Genomic DNA, 21,682 nt, shown 5'->3' with positions numbered 1-21,682 from the left:
ATTTTTTTGATATTAACCCCTTATCTGCAAATAAGATTTTCAGATATTTTCTCCTGATATATTAGCTTGTCCTTTCATTCTGTTGGTGGATTCCTTCACTGTGCAGAAGCTTTTTAATTTGATATAGTCCCACTGGTTTGTTTTTGCTTTTGTTGCCTTTGTTTCTGTCACATTCCCAAAAATCCTTAATATAAGGTACCTCTACTAGCTAGAATATGTGTTGCTCTTCCTCTAGTTCCTATTCCTCTCATTTACACATTGCTTTTCTTGGTACAATATCATCAACATAAGGAGGCAGCACTACTCTACTTGACTGAACTTCAACTTACCCTTGGCTCATCCAACTCCTTGACTCCCCTTTCCATATTTAGTCTGCTTCCCCAATGTCTCAATGTCATATATCCTCTTTCTTCCAAATTCCTCAATTAAATAGTTTTATTTCTACAAACTCACTCATATGTTTTGTTCTTCCAAAGTAATTACACTTCTGATCAGTGCTTTGCCATGTAAGTAAAAATTGTAAAATATTAGTGAATTTTTACCTTAGAATGATTGCATTACAAACATAAATATTAAACATTTTGAGCATTGATAATCTTACTGAAATACATATTAAAATGTTGATTTTATATTACCAAAGCAACCAATGAAGAAGCCAAATTAAAATAGTTTTATGTTGCCAATATTACTACCTTGTATAGTTAACTCTTAATTTCATTCAGAAAATCCTTATTTATTGATTTGTTTATTTATAAAATATAATTGTCAAGTTAGCTAATATACAGTATATGCAGTGTGCTCTTGGCTTCAGGCGTAGATCCCCATGACATTGCTTACATACAACACCCAGTGCCTGCCTTAATGCCCATCACCTACTTTCTCCTCTCCCCTAATCCATGCCCCAGTCAACCCTCAGTTTGTTCTCTGTATTTAAGAGTCTCTTATGGCTTGCCTCCTTCTCTGTTTGAAACTATTTTTTCTTTTTCCCTTCCGCTATAGTCTTCTGTTAGGTTTCTCAAATTCCACATATGAGTGAAAATGTATGGTATCTGTCTTTCTCTGACTGACTTATTTCACTTAGCATAATACCCTCCAGTTCCATCCACACATTGTTGCAAATGGCAAGATTTTATTCTTTCTTATTGCCAAGTAGTATTCCATTGTATATATATAAGTCACATCTTCTTTATCTGTTCATCAGTTGATGGACATTTAGGTTCTTTCCATAATTTGGCTGTTGTTGAAAACATTGCTATAAACATTGGGGTATATGTGGCCCTATGAATTGTCACTCCTGTTTTCTTTGGTTAAATTCCTAGTAGTGCTATTGCTGAGTCGTAGGGTAATTCTGTTTTTAATTTTTTGAGGTACCTTCACACTATTTTCTAGAGCAGCTGCACCAGTTTGCATTCCCACTAACAGTGCAAGAGAGTTCCCATTTCTCCACATCCTTGCCAGCAACTGTTGTTTCCTGAGTTTTTAATGTTAGCCACTGTGAGTGGTTATGAGGTGATATCTCAGTGTGGTTTTGATTTGTATTTCCCTGATGATGAGTGGTGTTGAGCACTTTTCATGTGTCTATTGGCCATCTGGATGTCTTCTTTGGAAAAGTGTCTATTCGTGCCTTCTGCCCATTTCTTCAGTAGATTATTTATTTTTAGGATGTTGAGTTTGATAAGTTCTTTATAGATTTTGGATATTAACCTTTATCCTGTATGGCATTAGCAAATATCTTCTCCCATTCCGTCAGTTGCCTTTTTTATTTTGTTGTTTGTTTCCTTTGCAGTGCAGAAGGTTTTTATCTTGTTGAGGTAGCAGTCATTCATCTTTGCTTTTATTTCCATTGCCTTTGGAGAAGTGTCGAGTAAGAAGTTGCTGTGGCCGAGGTCAAAGAGGTTGTTGCCTGTTTTCTCCCCTAGGGTTCTGATGGCTTCCTATCTCACATTTAGGCCTTTCATCCATTTTGAGTTTATTTTTGTGTATGGTTTAAGAAAGTGGTCCAGGTTAATTCTGCTGCATGTTGTCTAGTTCTCCTAGCACCATTTTCTAAAGAGACTGTCTTTTTTTTTTTCTCATTGGATACTCTTTCCTGCTTTGTCAAAGATTAGTCGGCTGTACATGCATGGGTCCAATTCTGGGTTCTCTATTCTATTCCATTGATCTGTGTGTCTGTTTTTGTGCCAGTACCATACTGTCTTGATGATTACAGCTTTGTAGTAGAGGCAAAAGTCTGGGATTTTGATACCTCCCACTTTGGTTTTCTTTTTTTAACATTACTTTGGCTATTCTGGCTCTTTTGTGGTTCTATACAAATTTTAGAATTGTTTGTTCTAGCTCTGAGAAGAATGCCAGTGCAATTTTGATTGGGATTGCATTGAAAGTGCAGTTTGTTTTGGGTAGTATTGACATTTTAACAATATTTTTTCTTCTAATGCTGGCGCATGGAATGTTTTTCCTTTTCTTTGTGTCTTCTTCAGTTTCCTTCATAAATTGTCTATAGTTTTCAGCATACAGAGCTTTTACATCTTTGGTTAGGTTTATTCCTAGGTATAATATAGTTCTTAGTGCAATTGTAAATGGGATCAATTTCTTGGTATCTCTTTCCACTATTTCATTATTGGTGTATAGAAATGCAGCCAATTTCAGTACATTGTGTATCCTCTGACGTTTTCTGAATTCATGTATCAGTTCTACTAGCTTTTTTTGGTGGAGTTTTTTGGGTTTTCCATGTAGAATATCATGTCATCTGTAAAAAGTGAAAGTTTGACTTCATCTTTGCCAATATATATGCCTTTTATTTCATTTTGTTGTCTGATTGCTGTGGCTGCGACTTCCAATACTGTGTTAAAACAGTGGTGAGAGTGGACATCCCTCTCGTGTTCCTGATCTCAGGGGGAAAGCTCGCAGTTTTTCCCCATTGAGGATGATATTAGCCATGGACTTTTCATGTATGGCTTTTATGATGTTAAGATATGTTCCTTCTATCCCAACTTTCTCGAGAGTCTTTATTAAGAAGGGATGCTGTATTTTGTCAAATGCTTTTTCTGCATCTATTGACGGGACTATATGATTCTTATCCTTTCTTTTATTAATGTGATGTATCATATTGATTGATTAGTAAATATTGAACCAGCCCTGCAGCCCAGGAATGAATCCCACTTGATCATGGTGAATAATGTACTGTTGAATTTGATTAGCTAGTATCTTGTTGAGAATTTTTGCATCCTTGTTCCTCAGGGATATTGGCCTGTAATTCTTTTAATGGGGTCTCTGTCTGATTTGGGAATCAAAGTAATGCTGGCTTCATAGAATTAGTCTGGAAGCTTTCCTTCTATTTCTGTTTTTTGGAATAGCTTGAGAAGATTAGTTATTAACTGCTTTAAATGTCTAGTAGAATTCCCCTGGGGAGCAGTGTGGCCCAGGACTCTTATTTGTTGGGAGATTTTTGATAACTGATTCAATATCTTTGCTGGTTATGGGTATGTTCAAATTTTCTTTTTCTTCCCTTTTGAGTTTTGATAGTGTGTGGGTATCTAGGAATTTGTCCATTTCTTCCAGGTTGTCCAGTTTGTTGGCATATAATTTTTCACAGTATTCTCTTGTAATTGTTTGTGTTTTCGTGGTGTTGATTGTGATCTTTCCTCTTTCATTCCTGATATTACCTATTTCAGTCCCCTTTCCTTTTGAAATATCTGGCTAAGGGTTTATCAATTTTATTTATTTATAAAAAGAAACCCAGCTCTTAGATTCATTGATCTGTTTTACCGTTTTTTGTTGTTGTTTTCTTTGGATTCTATATTATTTATTTCTGCTCTGATCTTTTTTATTTCCCTTTTTCTATTGACTTTGGGGTTTCTTTGCTTTTCTGCTTCTAGTTCCCCAATTAGTTGTATGCTTAGGTTTTGTATTTGGGATTTTTTTTGTTTCTTTAGATACACCTGCATTGCAATGTGTCTTCCTATTAGGACTGCCTTTGCTGCATCCCAAAGTGTTTGGACAGTTGGGTTTTCATTTTCATTTGCTTCCGTATATTTTTAAATTTCTTCTTTAATTGCCTGGTTGACCCATTCATTCTTTAGTAGAATGTTCTTTAACCTCCATGCATTTGGAGACTTTAAATTCTTTCTTGTGGTTGACTTCAAGATTCATAGTGTTGTGATCTGAAAATATGCATGGTATGATCTCCGTTCTTTTATATTTATTGAAGGCTGTTTTATGACCCAGTATGTGATCTATCTTGGAAAATGTTCATTATACACTCGAGAAGATTGTGTATTCTGCTGCTTTTGGATGAGTTCTGAATATATCTGTCAAGTCATCTGGTCCAGCGTATCTTTCAAGGCCATTATTTCTTTATTGATTTTCTGCCTAGATGATCTGTTCATTGCTGTAAGTGGAGTATTAAAGTCCCCTTCAATTACTGTATTTTTATCAGTAAGATTGCTTACATTTGTGATTGATTTATATATTTGAGTGTCTCATGTTGAGGGCATAAACATTAATAATTGTTAGCTCTTCTTAATAGATAGACCCCACAATCATAATATAATGTCCTTTTTCATTGTCTTGTTACAGTCTTTAGCCTAAAATTTTGTTTGTCTGATATAAGTATGGCTACTCGAAGTTCCTTTTGACTTCCAGCAGCATGATAGACGGTTCTCTATCCCCTCATTTTCAGTCTGAAGGTCTCCTTAAGTCTAAAATGAGTTTCTTTAGACAGCATATAGATGGATCTTATTTTTTTATCCATTCTTATACACTATGTCTTTTGATTGAGGGCATTTAGCCCGTTTACATTTAGAGTTACTATTAAAAGATACGGATTTAGTGTCATTGGTACTTGTAATTTTCAGGCTTGTGGTGATGCGTTTGGTCCTTTGTAGTCTTTGCAGTGTTCCACTCATAGAGGCCCCCTTAGGGTCTTTTGGAGGGCTGGTTTAGTGGTCATGAATTCCTTCAGTTTTTATTTGCCTGGGAAAGTCTTTATTTCTCTTTATATTCTGAATGACAGTCTTCCTGAATAAAGGATCCTTGCCTGCATATTTTTCCTATTCAGCACATTGAGTATTTCCTGCCACTCCCTTCTGGCCTGCCAAGTTTCAGTGGACAGGTTGCTACTACCCTTATGTGTCTACCCTTGTAGGTTAAGGCCCATTTGTCCCTAGTTGCTTTCAGAATTCTCTATCTTTGTATTTTGGTGGTTTCACTGTGATATGCCATGGCAAAGACCTATTCTTGTTGAATCTGAGGGGAGTTGTGTGCCTCCTGGATTTGGATGTCTGCTTCCTTCCCCAGAGTAGGAACGTTGTCAGCTATAAGTTGTTCACGTAAACCTTCTGCCCCTTTCTCTCTTCTTCTTGTGGAACTCCTGTGATATGGATATTATTACATTTCATTGAGTCACTTAGTTCTCTAATTCTCCCCTCATTGTCTAGTATTTTCTTATCTCTTTTTTTCTCGGCTTTGCCATTTTCCATAATTTTATCTTCCATGTCACTTATTTTCCTCTTTGCTTCCTCTGTCTTTGCTGTCACTGCATCTACTTTGTTTTGCACCTCATTTATAGCATTTTCTTAATGCATGACATTTCTTAGTTCCTTGATCTTTGTAGCAATAGATTCTCTGCTGTCTTCTATGCTTTTTTCAAGCCCAGTTATTAATCGTATGACAATTTTTCTAAATTATTGATCAGATATTTTATTAATATCTGTTTTGAGCAGTTCTCTGGCTGTCATTTCTTCCTGCAGTTTCTTTTGAGGACAATTCTTCCATTTAATCGTTTTGACTAGTTTTCTGTCTCTTAATGTGTTTTAAAAGCTTTTACATGTCCTGCACTGGCGAGCACTACTGTATTGGAAAGGGATCATACATTGTTTAGGGCCTGGCCCTTCAGGAGGTGTTTTGGTGTGTGTTTTGTGCTGTCTGTTGTTGTGACTCTGGTTGCTTTATCTCCCTACTTGTAGTGGTGGTTTGGACCTTCTACCAAGTGTGCTTTGATTTTTTTCTTTGAAGAAAACCTGAAAAAAAAATTTAAAAAGGTGTTGGTGGTGGAAGAAGCCTTATACAAAGAGAGAAATGATAGGGGTAGGGAAAAAGAAAGGAAAAAAAATTACCAGAGAATCACAGAAACTATATGGCTTAATCGAGAGAGAGAGAGAGAGACAGAGAGAGAGAGACAGAGAGACAGAGAGACAGAGACAGGAAAATAAATAAGGAGGAGATAGAGAGGAAGTATAAAAAGAATAGATCAAAATGTCTGCTTAAATGAACCAACAACTAGGATAGAAAAGGTAAGGAATAAGAGGAAGAAAAGGAAGGAGAAAAAAATATATGAAATCAGAAGTGACCAAGAATCAAATCGGAAAATGCCAAACTGCTAGACCGATATCGGTGCCTTGGAGCCAGTGGCTGCCCTGGTCTAGAGGAAGGGCCATCTGGTCCAGTCATTTTTTATCTTGCTCTGGTAATACTCAGTTACCAGTCACAGAGGGGCGTGGTTTGGTATAGGTGGGTCCAGCCTCCACTGGGGTCTGCTTTCTGTTCCCTGAAGTCCTGCCTTTTTGGTGATGGGGAGAAAAATGGTGATACCACAGTCTCTCCTACCCGGACCAGATGACCCAAACCACTTTGTTGAGGCTGTTCTCACAGTGCTGTGTGGGTGCGAGTGGGCAGTTTATCCCATTCCACAATCTTCTGCACCTCCCAGGTGGTTGGCTGGGATTCATACCTGCCCTGAATTTAAAGGATCATGTTCCAGTGCCCCAGTTTCAGTGTAGTGCCACTCTGCCCAGCCCGCAGACAAAGGGCCTCTGGCTGGTGGGTGCCTACAGAGCTTTTGTCCTTGGAGTGGCTCCCTTCTTGCCACTGCATTCAAGGGAGATGACTGCTCTCTCTGACCTCCCTGTAAGCTAGCTACTCAGCCCAGGGCTCGCTCCTCCAGCCAGGGAGGGAGGAGGGAACGTCGGGTCCCCCCTGCTTTTCCACCATGTTGACTCCTCTGAAATGAGACTTTTTTAAAAAAAATCCTTTTTTTATTCTTTAGTACAAGAAGGACTGAAATATAATCTTTATTTTAAACCAGAACATATTTTAAGCCCAACTGTTGCCTCTAGATTGGGAAGTTTGAATCTGTGAGTTATATAAACATTACATTTTGAAACTTTGGGGTGGCAGATAAAGCTCTACATTCCATTTGATTGAGAAAGCAAGGGCTGATCACAGATACTGCAATGTGTTAGCTTATTTCTAATATCAAAATGTATAAATGTACTTACATTTAAAAGACAAAAAGTACCATCAATCCTTAGCTATTTACATACAAATTTTCATTTATTCATGTTGCTCTTCCCTTGGGATGTGCCTAATTAGTGGATTGCATCCAGGTTTCAGTAAGGAAGGCTCTGTGGATACTAGTTTAGAAGTAGAAAAATGGGCTGAATTTGGCCTGACATGTTTGGTCTGCACAGTGTTTTTAAATATGTGCATTAAGTCACAAATTAGATGATTTTATATATTTATGTAAAAGTTCAGAATTCATGTTTCTTTTGGAAAACATTGAAGAAATGTCTGTATAGTACAATAATTGACTTGAGTTGAGCATTGAGGAGTACTTCTAGACAGGGCATGTACTTCTGTAGTCTCACGAAATCCCCACCTGGCCTGTTTCATTTGTGTGTGTTGTATCTGTTCGCCTCCTGTCAGAATGTGAGTTCGGAACATTTGGTTTAATCTTACTATAACAGTAATCAATGGGGCCACATTGGCTAAATGATATCTTTGACACTAAATAAAGGTATAGAGATAATTAGTGGTAGAGCCTGGATTATAATCCAGGTCACTTAAATATTAATCCATTGATACTGGTACCACCCATTCAAGATCTTAATTTTTCTAACATTCAGTTTTCATGGTTGTTAAGTTGAAAATATTAGTAATACTGATATCATGTAATTGTTGCAAAGGTTAAATATTACTTGTCATTGTCAGGCTTATATCTGTAGAGAAATTTTAAATATTTCTACCAATACTTTTCTTATTACAGCTAGTACATCTTTATTATTTCTGTATATAAAGTGTATATACAGAACATGTATATACACATTTTAATGAACTTTTCATCTGGGTTTAACATGACTTGCTGATGCTTTTATAGAGTGGTATTGCTATTCAATATGTTGATATACTTTTTACAGAAAAGACATCAATATTTCTACACATAAACATTTTTCATAGTCTTAAATGATAATCATTTTTCTGAGTAATTGATATTACAAGTACTGTTCACTCATGTAAATACTTGTGAGTGTGTTAACAAGAAAAATTAAATTTATGTCATGAAGTATAAAATCAAACCCCTTTTATATTTAATAACATCTGAAGGTACAGTTTTTTTCTAATAAAATTATTTTGTAAATAGTCAAAAAACAATGAAAATGAGAATATGAAGATCTGAGTGTGTTTATTATCGTGATGAATAAAATTTAACTCATAGAAGTGAAGTGAGCTAGCAAAATAATATAATACCACAGACTAATGCCTGGCACATGGGAGGGTCAAAACATTTGTTTGTTATCTTAAATATTTCTGTGCTTTAAAACTTTAGAGTTTTATTATGTTACATTTAAAAAGATAATTTAATTTAGTTTTATTTTTTCAGAGTACCTTCAAATTTAAATCTGAGAGTGACATTCATTTGGCAGAACATCATAAACAGGTTCTGTATGATGGGAAACTTGCAAGTAGTATTGCATTTACATATAATGCTAAGGCCACTGATGCACAGCTATGCCTGGAATCATCACCAAAGGAAAATGCATCAATTTTTGTGCATTCCCCACATGCCCTAATGCTCCAGGTAGGTGGATAGTAGCTTAGTTTCCATATTCTCACTGAGCATTGATGCATTTTACATATTAAACATTGCCCATCTATAGGTCTACAGTTGCTATTTATTTTTCTTTTTTCTTTTCTAGTTCTTTGAATGACATTTTTGCCTTCTACCTTGTTTTCTTATTTTAATTTTTTCACAGTATACTTTACCTTGGACTAGTTGGTCTCCATAGTAGGGAATCTGTTGTTTCTGTAACCTTATCTGTTACATATCTTCTGAAAAAAAAATCGTTTGATTAGCTGAACAGATAGTTGTTAGGCACAAAAATATACTTTGCTTAAAAAATGTACTAATATAACTCCCCCACATAAAAATTACTTGAATGCCTTTAACTACTGGTAGATTCTTATTCTAAATTATTTTTCCATTTATGCCTTCATATCTTGAGTATAAAAAGTCAACTTAAGATTCAAATTTAAAGTGGTTGTTGGCAAAGATATTTGAAGTTTTTATTTTATATGTGTATCAAAATTATATATTGGAGGGTTTTAAAATGTGAATATTTTTGAAATTCTTTTTACAAAGGTATTTTGAACAAGGAAATAATGATAACTTTATGCATCAGAAATTTAATAAACATTTTTGTTTCTGAACATAGGATGTGAAAGCTATAGTAACACATTCAATTCATAGTGCAATTCATTCCATTGGAGGGATTCAAGTACTTTTTCCACTTTTTGCCCAACTGGACAATCGGCAGCTCAATGACAGTCAAGTGGAGACAACTGTCTGGTAAGTTTTCTTTGAATGTGTACTGTCTACACACTTAGATAATGCCTGGCATACTTGGTGCTGTGTAAATGTGGCATCAAATTTGGTTTTTATCCCTGAAGGCCTAATAAAAGTTCCTTTAGGACTAAGGCAGATACATATTTACACAGTATTAAAACTTCACACAATCATAAGGAAGGACTTCCTTGAAAATAAATCAAAACTTTTTACCAGATGTAGCATAGTGATTATAATACAAGTTGAGGGAAAAATGTTACTCCCAACCTTATCCTTTGGAAATGCTTATGGTTTGGATCATCTGTGAAATCCTGTCAGCTTAAACAAAATTACTAGGGTAAAGTTTATTCTGAAAAATGCTGTTTGATAGCAAGTATATAACTTACATATGAGTATTATTTTATTAATGATATTATCACAAGAACAGCATAATTTTAAAAAATGTTAGCTTTCCTATAAATACAGTTCCTGTATGAAAATCCAGATCTACACAGAGGTATATCTGCATTTATATGATAATTGTTACTTTCTGATTAGATTGGTTTTATGTGTAATTTTTATAGTTTCCTTCCTTTTTATTAAACATACTTCATCAGATGCTGATTTAATTTTATATCTTAAAATCATTTATGTAAGAAGTTAAATGCAAGTTTTAATAATGATTTTTACTGTGTACGTTGCTATGTTTGGAGAATTTAAAGAGAAAATTGTATAGGTAAACATTCATTTTTACTCCAGAAGATTGCTTCCCTAGTATGTACACATATACATGAAATTCTTCCAATTTTGAAATGTTAGAAAACCTAGTGAATGAAGCAAAGATGGGAAAAATTTCAAGTCCATTGAAGTGTAACATGATTTTCTCATATTTGTTATCTCAATAAGTTATTAACAAGATTCTATTTTAATATTTCTAATAATATTGTCCCTGTGTTAAGACCATCTTTATGTAAACTATCAATATGAGTATACATGTGACCCGTACATTTACAACATTCAGCTCCACGGGTCATGCCTTCTTCAGTATCAGTGTAAAGGTTGAAGTGGTGAAGTAAAAAGCTTTGAAGTAAAAAGGAGTCCTGAGATCATGCCCTGCTGTGATACTGCTCTGCTGTGGGATCTTAAATAATTCCACTGGGAGGCATATCAGCCTACTGGAAAAATAAAACTTTAAATTTCCATCCTGGATCTAAATGCAAAATGTTTTGCTCTTTATCATCTAAGTGAACTAATATACATTGTAATCAGTATTAAAAACTTAGTGCTGTGAAAAGAAATTGGCAGAGGAAGTAGCCAGTAGAAGATTCCCATGTGTAATTTTAATATTCCTTATGAATTAATATTGTCCATAATTATTTTAATCTGAAATGGAATTTGTTGCTTTGTGAAGAATTAGAAAGATTATGTAGTTTGAAATGTTATAACTAAAACAAACTATCACAATAATTCATGTCTACATGAATAGCTATTAAAAAATCTTAGTGCTAAAATCGTATTTTAACAGGTTATCTGGTCCATTCATCCAAGGCACATGGTTGTTTTTCATTGCCTGTCTTCAAAATTCATTTTGATGTTTACACTGTATTTTGGTATTTTAAACTGTGTTTATTTCATCATGGAGATAGACAATGTAAGCGGTCAGCATTCTGATTTTCATTTTTATTTATTTTTAGTTCTTTTCTATCATTCATCTTAATATTCCTCTGTAATAAATAACTTAAACTTTTGCAATGATATATATGTTCCTAGTTTAAATCCAACAGAAAACATATAATAATAAAAGTATCACTATCTTCTTTAGTAATAATACATATCCAATTCCAAGCTACCCTGCAGTTAATTCAGTTATGTGCTATTTTGAATTCTTAATCTAATACTTTTACATGAATTGTGTCCAAGCCCTTGATGTTTGAGGTTGGCTCTTTTGTGGATAATTGTGTCTATCAGCAATATAGTCCTTTGTTCTTTAAAATTTGGAGCACTATAGATAAGTGTGCACATCAGTGATACAGTCTTTCTGTTAAAGGCAAGTTGTTAAATGGGACTTTTCCCTCTACTTGAAGAACACAGTTTCTTAGTTGTAGGTCAAGGGTCGGTAGAATTTCTTGTTTTCTGACTATATCCTAAATTCATATAGATGACTGAGACCTTGAAATAGGATATATCATCTTACTTTTAGTTATTATTAAATTGTTCTAGATCAATGAGAATCTATTTGAAGTTTTTAAATTTCCAGAGAAAACTAGAGACTCTCTTTTTTGAAAATCAGTTTGCATAATAAATATATGCTAACAATTGTAATATTATCTAATTCTTAATTACTTTATGAAACAATTGAGCTAAGCTATAAAGTCAGTTACTTCTCTGTCTTCTGTGTTTCAAGCTAAAGTATTTAGTTTCCGTGTACTTTCCTCAACTCAGTAGTAGTCCATTTTTAGGAAACCTTGTATTGTTTGGACAAGCTTTACCTCTGTTGGTACTATTACACTGTCCTTAACAAATCTTGAAGAGTTTTATTCTATATAGGAGGCTTTGTATTAAAATAATTTATTGAAATAATGATCTTATATTCTGGAGCCTTTAAAGGTAGACTTTGAGAGAATTTTTGTGGCTTTGTTTTATCATGAAGGTTATGTATTATAGTTGTTACATGTGTGGACTTTAAAGTCAGACAGACTTGGGTTCACATGCTGAGTTTACTGTATGATTAGTGCACCTTTGAATATGTTGTTAACTATTTTGGGCTTCAGCTTCCACCATTATAAAATTGCATTAACAATAGCTCATTGGATTCTTTAGATTAAGTGTGATAAAATATATACATGAAGATAATAAACACTCAGTACATGCTGGATTTTGTTACTGTTATGACAGTGAGCTAGGTGATTTATAAGATTATCTCTAATACTACAGTTTTATATTTAAAAAAATACATATTTTTAATCTTGGACATTGGTTGTCATAAACAGGCTGTATTACTTTATATTTGAACTTCTTTTTACCAATGACAGTATTTACAATAGAGAATTGCTTAAGTAATGAAGTAGGACTTATATTTTGAACTTCAGTTGTAATGATGAAAACTGGTTTTCTATTCATTTTCCAGATATAGTGGCTTAAAATATGTTAACTCAAGTTTTGAAGCCAACACCAAGTCAAAGAGTCTGGAAGGGTTTAAGATGATTTTTCTTTAACTGGTTTTGGAATTTTGTATAAGTGCCCTTTTAGTGTTTAAATCTCTAGGAATAACACTTTCTATCGCCTTTTTTTTAACATGGTTGTTTTAGCTTTTATTATGGCACAAAAAATTAACCAACAAAATGAATAGATAATATTCACTAGATAATAATTCAACAGTATTATTGAATTGAGTTAAATAGCTTGTGGCAACACGAACAGTATTTTTGATGTTACCTGTTTTTGAATAAGTAAATTAGGCCAATATGTAGTTACGATTGTGATTTCATTCTGGTCATAATGATTCTCAAGCACTGTGATCACCTTGATTAATTCTGTCAAGTGATCAAAGCTATTTGGCTTTTTTGTCATTTCTCAGGAACTAATACTATTTTATATTGGATGCGTCATTCTTTGTCCAGTGAATATTGAAAGCAATGACTAATTTCCATTCATTAGACATTTAATAGTGAATAACTAAAAGAATGAACAAATGATTAATAAATTATTTCAGGAAAGTGTAACTCCAATCTTGAAGTAATCATATTTTAAAATTTTACATCTAAGAATGACTCAGTACATTAGAAATTACATTTTCCTTTGATTGGATAATCAGATACATTGACTGTAAATGACATTCTTTCTCATTTGGCTCACACTCCTTTTTTTAAGAACATATGTCATTAAATTCTCTAGGTGATATAAAACAAATCTTCCTTATTGTGTGTTGTGGGAAGAATTTGCTTCGGAAAAATGTTTTCTAGTGCAGGGTATAAATAGACCTTTGTATAGCAAGCAATTAAAAATAAACTAAGGAAGAAATTCTCATTAGAGACTGTGATGCAATAAGCAGGACTTCCTTTGGCATTTGACAGATTAAGACTCAAACCCGTGTTCTCTCATGTACTATCTGATTTTAAGTGATGGGGTTGAGGGGCGTGTAGTACTAGTTGTACATGGCATTTATTGTGTACTTACTATGTGCCAGTCGCTGTAACTGTATTATCTCATTTACTACTGTTCTAGTGATGAGGGAGAGAAAAACCGAGTAAATTCCTCAAGGCATAAGCCTTAAGTGGCAGATTAAAACCAGGATCCTAATCCTGAAAGCCTGACTCCAGAGCCCTCCTCTAAACCAATGTGGACAACTCTGGGAATCACTTTTGCCAGCTGTGGAATGATTTTAATAATGCCAACTTTATCTGAGTATGAAGTAAATTAAAGTAAAATAGTGTATGTTGAAGTATCTACCATAGTATCTGGTACATAATAGACATTGAATGTGTTCTCTATCTTTCCTCAGTAAATATTAGATCATCTATTGAAGTGATATTTTTTTTTTTCAGTTTATTTTCAGATGAAAATATTTTTTTTGGAAAAGTGTTCTTTCTGTTTTTAGTTACCATATAAGCTGTTTTGGTAGACTGCTTGATGGAATATAATATATAAAAAAAAAAATTTAGAGAATCCCATAAGGCATTTATGTCTGTGACCTATCAATAAGAATCTTTGTAATGTGAATGTTAAAGACTCATTAATTTATTTAGTGAACTTGAATGAAGTTTTGTTTCCTTAAAATATATCCTGCTCTTCAGTTCTTCTAATGATTATCTTGAATTTTATAGTCCCCTTAATAATTAAAAATTTCCCCTAATTAAAAATTTGATGTAAGTTCCTGATCAGCACTATTGTCATATGTAAATCAACAAAGTTGCCTGGAAATTGCAGTATTTCAGTGACCATTCCTCAACAGATTATTCCCTTACACTTTGAAGTGACATAAAAATCCTTTTTCTAACCATGTTTTCTGATGTTAAGTTCAGGGGAAGTTACCTATTATACAATGTCAAAATTATTTTACTACTTTTAACCCAATTAACAAAAAACTGAAATGTGATTGGTTTCAGTAGGCAAAATAAATGAAACACCACTTTCTAATGATTTTCTGTCTTGTAAAGATAGAGTATATAGTGTTTTGGTTTCCAAGAGTACTTCAATATTTTAAAATATATTCCTACCAAAATATATTCCCTTTATATTTTTCAGAAAGATTGTATGTCTATCACTCTTCGTATATATATTTGCTAGTTTGCCTTTTTTAGTTTACTAAGTTATTAATGAAAAATTCTTTGAAGGAAAATAGACAAAGTGTATTTGAGTCAGTAATAATACTATTAGAGGAGAAAAAACAGATAATTATTGAGATTTAACTAAAGTACAATGGAATTTATATCAAATTTACTGTGAAAATTTTCAAGGAGTAAAAATAAAATACCGTAAGTATTCTGCCTGAAACATAGGGAAATTATAATTTAATGTTCAAATAGCTTCTTGTCAGACAAGTCCTTTTTACTCTGTGGAGTCTTTATAGGAGATATCTGATAATAAAACTTCTAGTACATGTAGCAGTTTAATAAATTTGTCAGCTGTCAACAAGAAAGTATATTTTGTTTTATTCTAGATTTCTGACTTATGATTTATTGACTTTTCACATAAGCTTGTGTCTTAATAGTTCATTTTAAAGTGTTTTTTTTTTTACAATGAGTGATTGCTTTTTCACAATAATTCTTTCATGAAAAGTTTCTTTTAAATCTAGTGAAATCCATTTTTAATGCTATGGTACTTTGTGCTATTTCAGTTTATAGCACATAATTTTCTCTGTAAAATGCAAGGCTTTTGCTCTATCGTTGACCAAAAAAAAAAAAAAAATAATTGTTTTGTCAAAGGGATAACTACAAATTATTTGTTGCAGAAATTTTGGCAACATGAGCACATCTTTACTGAATTGTTGCCTTAATTTTCCTCTAGTTTGTACATCCACATCCTTTCTCCTTCGATATTTCAATCAGTCTTGTAACAATCTCGTTATTTTTCACATGAAATAGCATTCATTTCTTTAATATTCTTTTTGAAAGAAAAATTGCTTTATTCATGTTGATTGTATGATAATCATAGATTCTAAAACTACAATAGATATTATTTGCTTTTATAAGAAATATGGCCGTATCCTGGGCTGTTCACCTTCAGAAGCACAAATACTCTTTTTCTTCTTTTTTTTTTTAATGTTTATTTATATTGAGAAGGAGAGCTTGTGCATGAGCAGGGGAAGGGCAGTGAGAGACAAAGAGAGAGAGAGGGACGGAGGGAGGGAGGGAGAGGATTGGATCCCACTCAGTGCAGAACCTGATAACAGGCTCAAACTCATGAACCATGAGATCATGACCTGAGCTGAAATCAAGAGTCGGACCCTTAACTCACTCAGTTACCCAGGTGCCCCAGAAGCCCAGATTTTCTTTTTTTTTTTTTTTTTTAAATGTTTTATTTATTTCTAGGAGAGAGAGAGAGACAGCGCGAACAGGGGAGGGCCAGAGAGAGAGGGAGTCACAGACTGAAACAGGCTCCAGGCTCTGAGCTGGCAGTCAGCACAGAGCCCGACGCGGGGCTCGAACCCACAAACCGCGAGATCATGACCTAAGCGAAAGTCGGACGCTTAACCGACTAAGCCACCCAGGCGCCCCTAGAAGCCCAGATTTTCTAATGAAAAGTGGGTATAATAAGATTCTTCTTGATGTTGAAGCTCTCTCTTTTCCCTTTCTCTTCCCTGGATGTGATGACCGTTCTGTCATATTTAACAAAAGAATTTTTAATCCTTAAGGAAAGAATCTTTTCTTTTGAGTTGAATCTTTAAGAATTAATAAGTCATCATCAGGAGATTCTAGTCAACTTAGTATTATAATTTTATTTGCTTTTATTTTGTTTCTGTGTCCATGGTCTTATTACCTAGGCTGATAACTCCCAAAGCTTTTTTTCTAGCTATCTTCTATTTAGGCTCACATACCCAAACTATGTATTCAAACTCAACATGCCCTAAATAAAACTCCAAGTCTTCTTTGCACAATATTTATTACTTTTGAAATTCTTTTTAAATTTTAAAATCAATAAGATACAGAGATTTCGCATACACTCCGTTCCCCCACACATTATATACCCTCTCCCATAATCAGCATCACTTATAAGAATGACACATCTTTTGACAAGGATGACTCTAAATTGTTTCAGTGTAATGACCCAAAGACTGCAGTTTATCTTAGAATTCACTTTTGGTGTTATACATTCTATGGGTTTGGGCAAAAGTATAATGGCAGTATATCCATATTTATAATACCATACCGAGTATTTTCACTTCCCTAAAATTTCTTTCTGCTCCATTTACTCATCCTCTTCCTTCTCACATCCACCCCTTGGAAACCACCGGTCTTTTCATTATCTTCAAAGTTTTTATCTTTTCTACAATGTCGTAGTTGAACTCCTACAGTATGCAGCTTTTTTAGATCGTTTTCTTTTTCTTAGTAGCATGCAATTAGGATCCTTTCATGTCTTTTCATGGCTTGATAGTTCGTATCTTTTTAGCCCTGAGCATATATTCCTTTGCCTGTATGTACCACAGCTTATTTTTCCATTCACCTATTGAAGGACAGTTGTTTCCAGATTTTGGTAATTATGACTAAAGCTGCTGAAAACATTGTGCAGGTTTTTAAATGGATATAAGTTTTCAGCTCCTTTGGATAGATATCAAGGAACATGATTGCTTGTTCATATGATGAAAGTATGTTTAGTTTTGTAAGAAACCTCTAAATTGTCTTCCAAAGTGGACATACTGTTGTGTCCACCAGCAATGCATGAGAGTTCCTGTTGCTCCATAGCCTCAGTGGCATTTGGTGTCGTCAGTGTTCTGGAATTTTGCTATTTTAGTAGGTATGTAGTGGTACCTCGTTGTTGTTTCAGTTTGCATTTACCTGATGACATGATGTGAAGCATCTTTCTATATCCTCATTTGTCGTCTGTATATCTACTTGTTCCCTTCCCCTTCCCTTTCCCCTTCCCCTTCCCCTTTCCCTTTCTTCTTTCTCATTTAGCAAGGACTTCCAGTATGATGTGGAAAAGAAGTAGTGAGATGGGACATTTGCCTTGTGTCTCATCTTAGTGGGAAAGCTTTGAGTTTTTCATCATTAAGTATGATGTTAGCTGTAGGTTTAAAAAAAATTAATGTTTATTTATTTTTGAGAGAGAGTCAGAGTATGAGCAGGGGAGGGGCAGAGAGTGAGGGAGACACAGAATCTGAAACAGGCTCCAGCCTGTGAGCTGTCAGCACAGAGCTCCATCTCGGGCTCGAACTCATGAACTGTGAAATCATGACCTGTGCTTACGTTGGACTTAACCAACTGAGCCACCCAGAAGTCCCTTAGTTTTAGGTTTTTCTATAGACAGTCTTTATCAAGTTGAAACAGTTCCTAATTTACTAAGAGGTTTTATCATGAATCATTATTTGATTATGTCAGATGCTTTTTCTGCACTTTTTGATATGAACATGTCATTTTTGTTTTTGTCCTGTTGATGTGACAGATTATATTAATTGATATTTGAATCTCGAAGTAGCCTTGCATACGTTGGATAGATCCCACTTGGATGTGGTAATTCTTTTTGTTTGCATAATTTGTTGTGTAATTCTTTTTTACTTTGTTGGATATAATTTGCTAATATATGGTTGAGGATATTTGGATATATGTTCATGGGAGATACTGGTCTGTAATTTTCTTAAATTATCTCTGTCTGGTTTTGGTATTAGAGTGATGTTTAGAAAGTAGTTCCTCTGCTTCACCTCTTAGAAAGACATTCTAGACAATTGGTATACTTTCTTCCCATTTAGAGTGTTTGGTAGAATTCACTAGTGAACCCATTTGAGCCTGATGCTTTCTGTTTTGGAAAATTGTTAATTACTGTGTCAGTTTCTTTAGGAGATAGAGGTTTGTTCAGACTGTCTATTTCTTTCTGTGTGAACTTTGACACCTTGTGCCTTTCAAATACCTGGTCCTTTTCATTAGGTTATCAAATCTATGGGCGTAGAACTGTTCCTCGTATTTCTTTTTATCCTTTTAATTTCCATAGGCTCTGTAGTTACATCCCTTCTTTCATTTCTTGATATTAGTATTTTCTGTCCTCTCTTTTTTTATTAGACTGGCTAGAGGTTTATCAGTTTTATTGATGTTTTCAAAGAACTAGCCTTTTGTTCCATTGATTTTCTATTTTGATTTCCTCTTTTTAATTGCTTTCATTTGTACTCTCATTCTTGTTATTTCTTTTTTTGTGCTTGCTTTGGATTTAATTTACTCTCCTTTTTCTTGTTTCCTAAGGTGGAAATGTAGATTATTATTTTAGGTTTTTCCTTTTTTTATATAGGTGCATAATAGAGGATTCAGCACATAATTCCAGTGTGTAGAGGGGTGGTTCCCTTTACCACTGCCACACCAAACGATTCTCTGTCACACTAGCTGATCATCCTATAATTTAATTCACTTCTAATACTATCTACTAGGAGATAGTATTGTATGTGTGTGTGTGTGTCAGATGACACACATTAAGGACCTTGTCATAGAAGAATGCTGCTCTGAATTCCGATACCAGTCACAAGCCCAGATTATCGCCTGTGCTTCTGACCAATTGACTATAGACTGAGGGTTCAAACAGCCCCCTCCTAGGACTTCTGGTGCCAATCAGAAGTCTGGGTTTTTACCTGGACAGACTATCAATCAGAGGTTCCTACTATCACCTCTTTTGGTTTAATTAATTTGCTAGAGTGTCTCGCAGAGCTCAGGGAGACATTTTACTTACTGGATTGCTGGTTTATTATAAAAAGTTATGATAAAAGAGATGAACATTTTGATGAACACCCAGATGGAAGAAATGCATAGGGCAGCACATGGGGAAAGGGCAAAGAGCTCCCATGTCCTCTGTAGGCGCTCCACACAGCATCTCTAGACGCTCACAGACCAGCTCTTCAGATCCTCTCCTTTTGGGATTCAGTCACTGGCCATTGGTGACTGAGCTCAGTCTCCAGTTTCTTTCCCTTCTCTGGAAGACAGAACTAGGAAGGTGGGACTAAAACTTCCAACCTTCTAATACTTGATTGGCTTCCCTGGCAACTGGTTCCCATCCCTAGGTGAGTACTCAGAATAATCTCATTAACATGACAGAAGACATCTTTCTCACTCTCATCTCTTAGGAAATTTCAGGGGTTTTAGGAGCTTTGTGCCAGAAACAAGGATGAAGACCAAATATATATGTTTTTATTATAGATTGCAGTATCACAGCATTCGGCGCTGTAAATTTTGTTGTAAGCATTGCTTTCATTTCATTCTGTAAGTTTTGCTATGTTGTGTTTTCATTTTAATTTCATTCAAAATAGTTTTAGTATCTCTTGAGATTCTTCAATTCATGTTATTTGTAAGTGTGCATTAAATCTCCAGGTGTTAAGGGATTTTCCAGTTATCTTCTTTTATTGATTTCTAATTCTGTTGTGATCTGAAAGAAGACATTGTATTATTTTTATTCACTTACATTTGTAAGATGTGATTTATGGCCCCAAAATGTGATCTATCTTAGTGAATGTTCCATGAGAGAAATATGTGTTCATTTGTTGTTGGATAAAGTTGTGTATAGATATCAGTTCTTCCAGTTATTTGTTGGTGTTGTTGAGTTCAATTATGGTTTGATTTCCTGCCTGCTGCGTTTGTCTGTTTGTGAGAGAGGGAAGGGTGTTGAAGTCTCCAGGTGTAATAGTGGATTCATCTGTTTCTCCTTGTAGTTTCAGTGGTATTTGCCTCACATAGTTTGATACTTTTTTGTTAGGTGTATGCACTTTAAGAAATGTTACGTCTTACTGGAAAATTGATCCCTTTACCATTATATAATATAATACCTTCTTGATTAATATCTGATAACTTTCCTTGCTTCGAAAACTGCCCTTTCTGAAATTAATGTAAGTACTTCTGTTTTGCTTTGATTGTTGTTAGCATGGTATATTTTTTCCATCCATTTACTTTTAATCTGTGTCTTTATATTAAACTGGTTTCTTGTAGACAGCACATAGGTGGGTTATGTTTTTCACCTCGTTCTGACAGTTTCTGTGTTAAATGATGCATTTAGACATTGGCATTCAAATTAATTATTGATATGGTTGTATTAATATCTACTATATTTTTTACTTTTTAGATTTGTTTTGTTCTTTGTTACAGTTTTTGTCTTCTAATTTTATTCTGCCTTTTGCAATTTTGATTAAGCATTTTTTATACTTCCATTTTCTCTCTTTTCTTAGATATCAGTTTTACTTACATTTTTACCCTTTTTAATGGTTGTGATAGAGTTTGCAACTAATTTAAGTCTACTCTCAAATAAGACTTTACTACTTCATAGGTGGTGTGTGTACTTCATAATAACATAATAATCACCATTCCTTCTTATCCCTGGTATCATTGCTGTCATTAACTTTATATGTCATTGATTTCATATAGAAGCACACATAAGCATATATATTCATATTCATGCAGAATGAATATACATAAGCATACATAATGAACTGCAGTGTCAATGTTATTATTTTGAAAACTGTTATGTATTAGATCAGTTTAGAATAAAAAAATCAAACTTTTAATTTTACCTTCACTAATCCTTGTTTAGTGCTCTTGCTTTCTTTATATAGATTCAAGTTTCTGACCTATATTATTTTCCTTCTTTCTAAAGAATTTTTGTTAACAGTTTTTGGTGGCAGTAGACTGGCAACAAATTTTCTCAATTTTTGTTTGTCTGAGAAAGTCTTTATTTTTCATTCACTTTTGAAGGATAATTTTTCAGGTTAGAGAACTTGAGGTTGCTGTTTTGTTTCTTGTGTTTGGTTTTTTTCCACTTACCACTTTAAATTTTTACTCCATTCTCTTCTTGCTTGCATGGTTTCTGAAGAGAAGTCAGACGTAATTCTTACCTGATTTTGACTATTAATACTATATTTTTCCCATTGGCTTCTTCTAGGAGTTTTTAGATATGTTTGATTTT

The 21,682-nt window shown here is 34.1% G+C and overlaps 1 protein-coding gene across 1 annotated transcript in view; it reads left to right on the top strand.

Annotated features, from left to right (window-relative positions):
- The window catches only part of NBEA (neurobeachin), a 693,804-nt gene that overhangs the window by 114,772 nt on the left and 557,350 nt on the right, over positions 1–21,682 (top strand). Inside the window, exons 9-10 of the mRNA XM_039251874.1 lie at positions 8,657–8,854; positions 9,489–9,622. Of these exons, the coding sequence (XP_039107805.1) occupies positions 8,657–8,854; positions 9,489–9,622 (332 nt within the window). The remainder of the gene's footprint in view (positions 1–8,656; positions 8,855–9,488; positions 9,623–21,682) is intronic.

This window comes from Hyaena hyaena, unplaced genomic scaffold, assembly GCF_003009895.1.
Source record: "Hyaena hyaena isolate Hyena2069 unplaced genomic scaffold, ASM300989v1 scaffold_398, whole genome shotgun sequence".
Lineage (NCBI taxonomy): Eukaryota > Metazoa > Chordata > Mammalia > Carnivora > Hyaenidae > Hyaena > Hyaena hyaena.
This window is presented reverse-complemented; position numbering and strand designations above follow the sequence as displayed.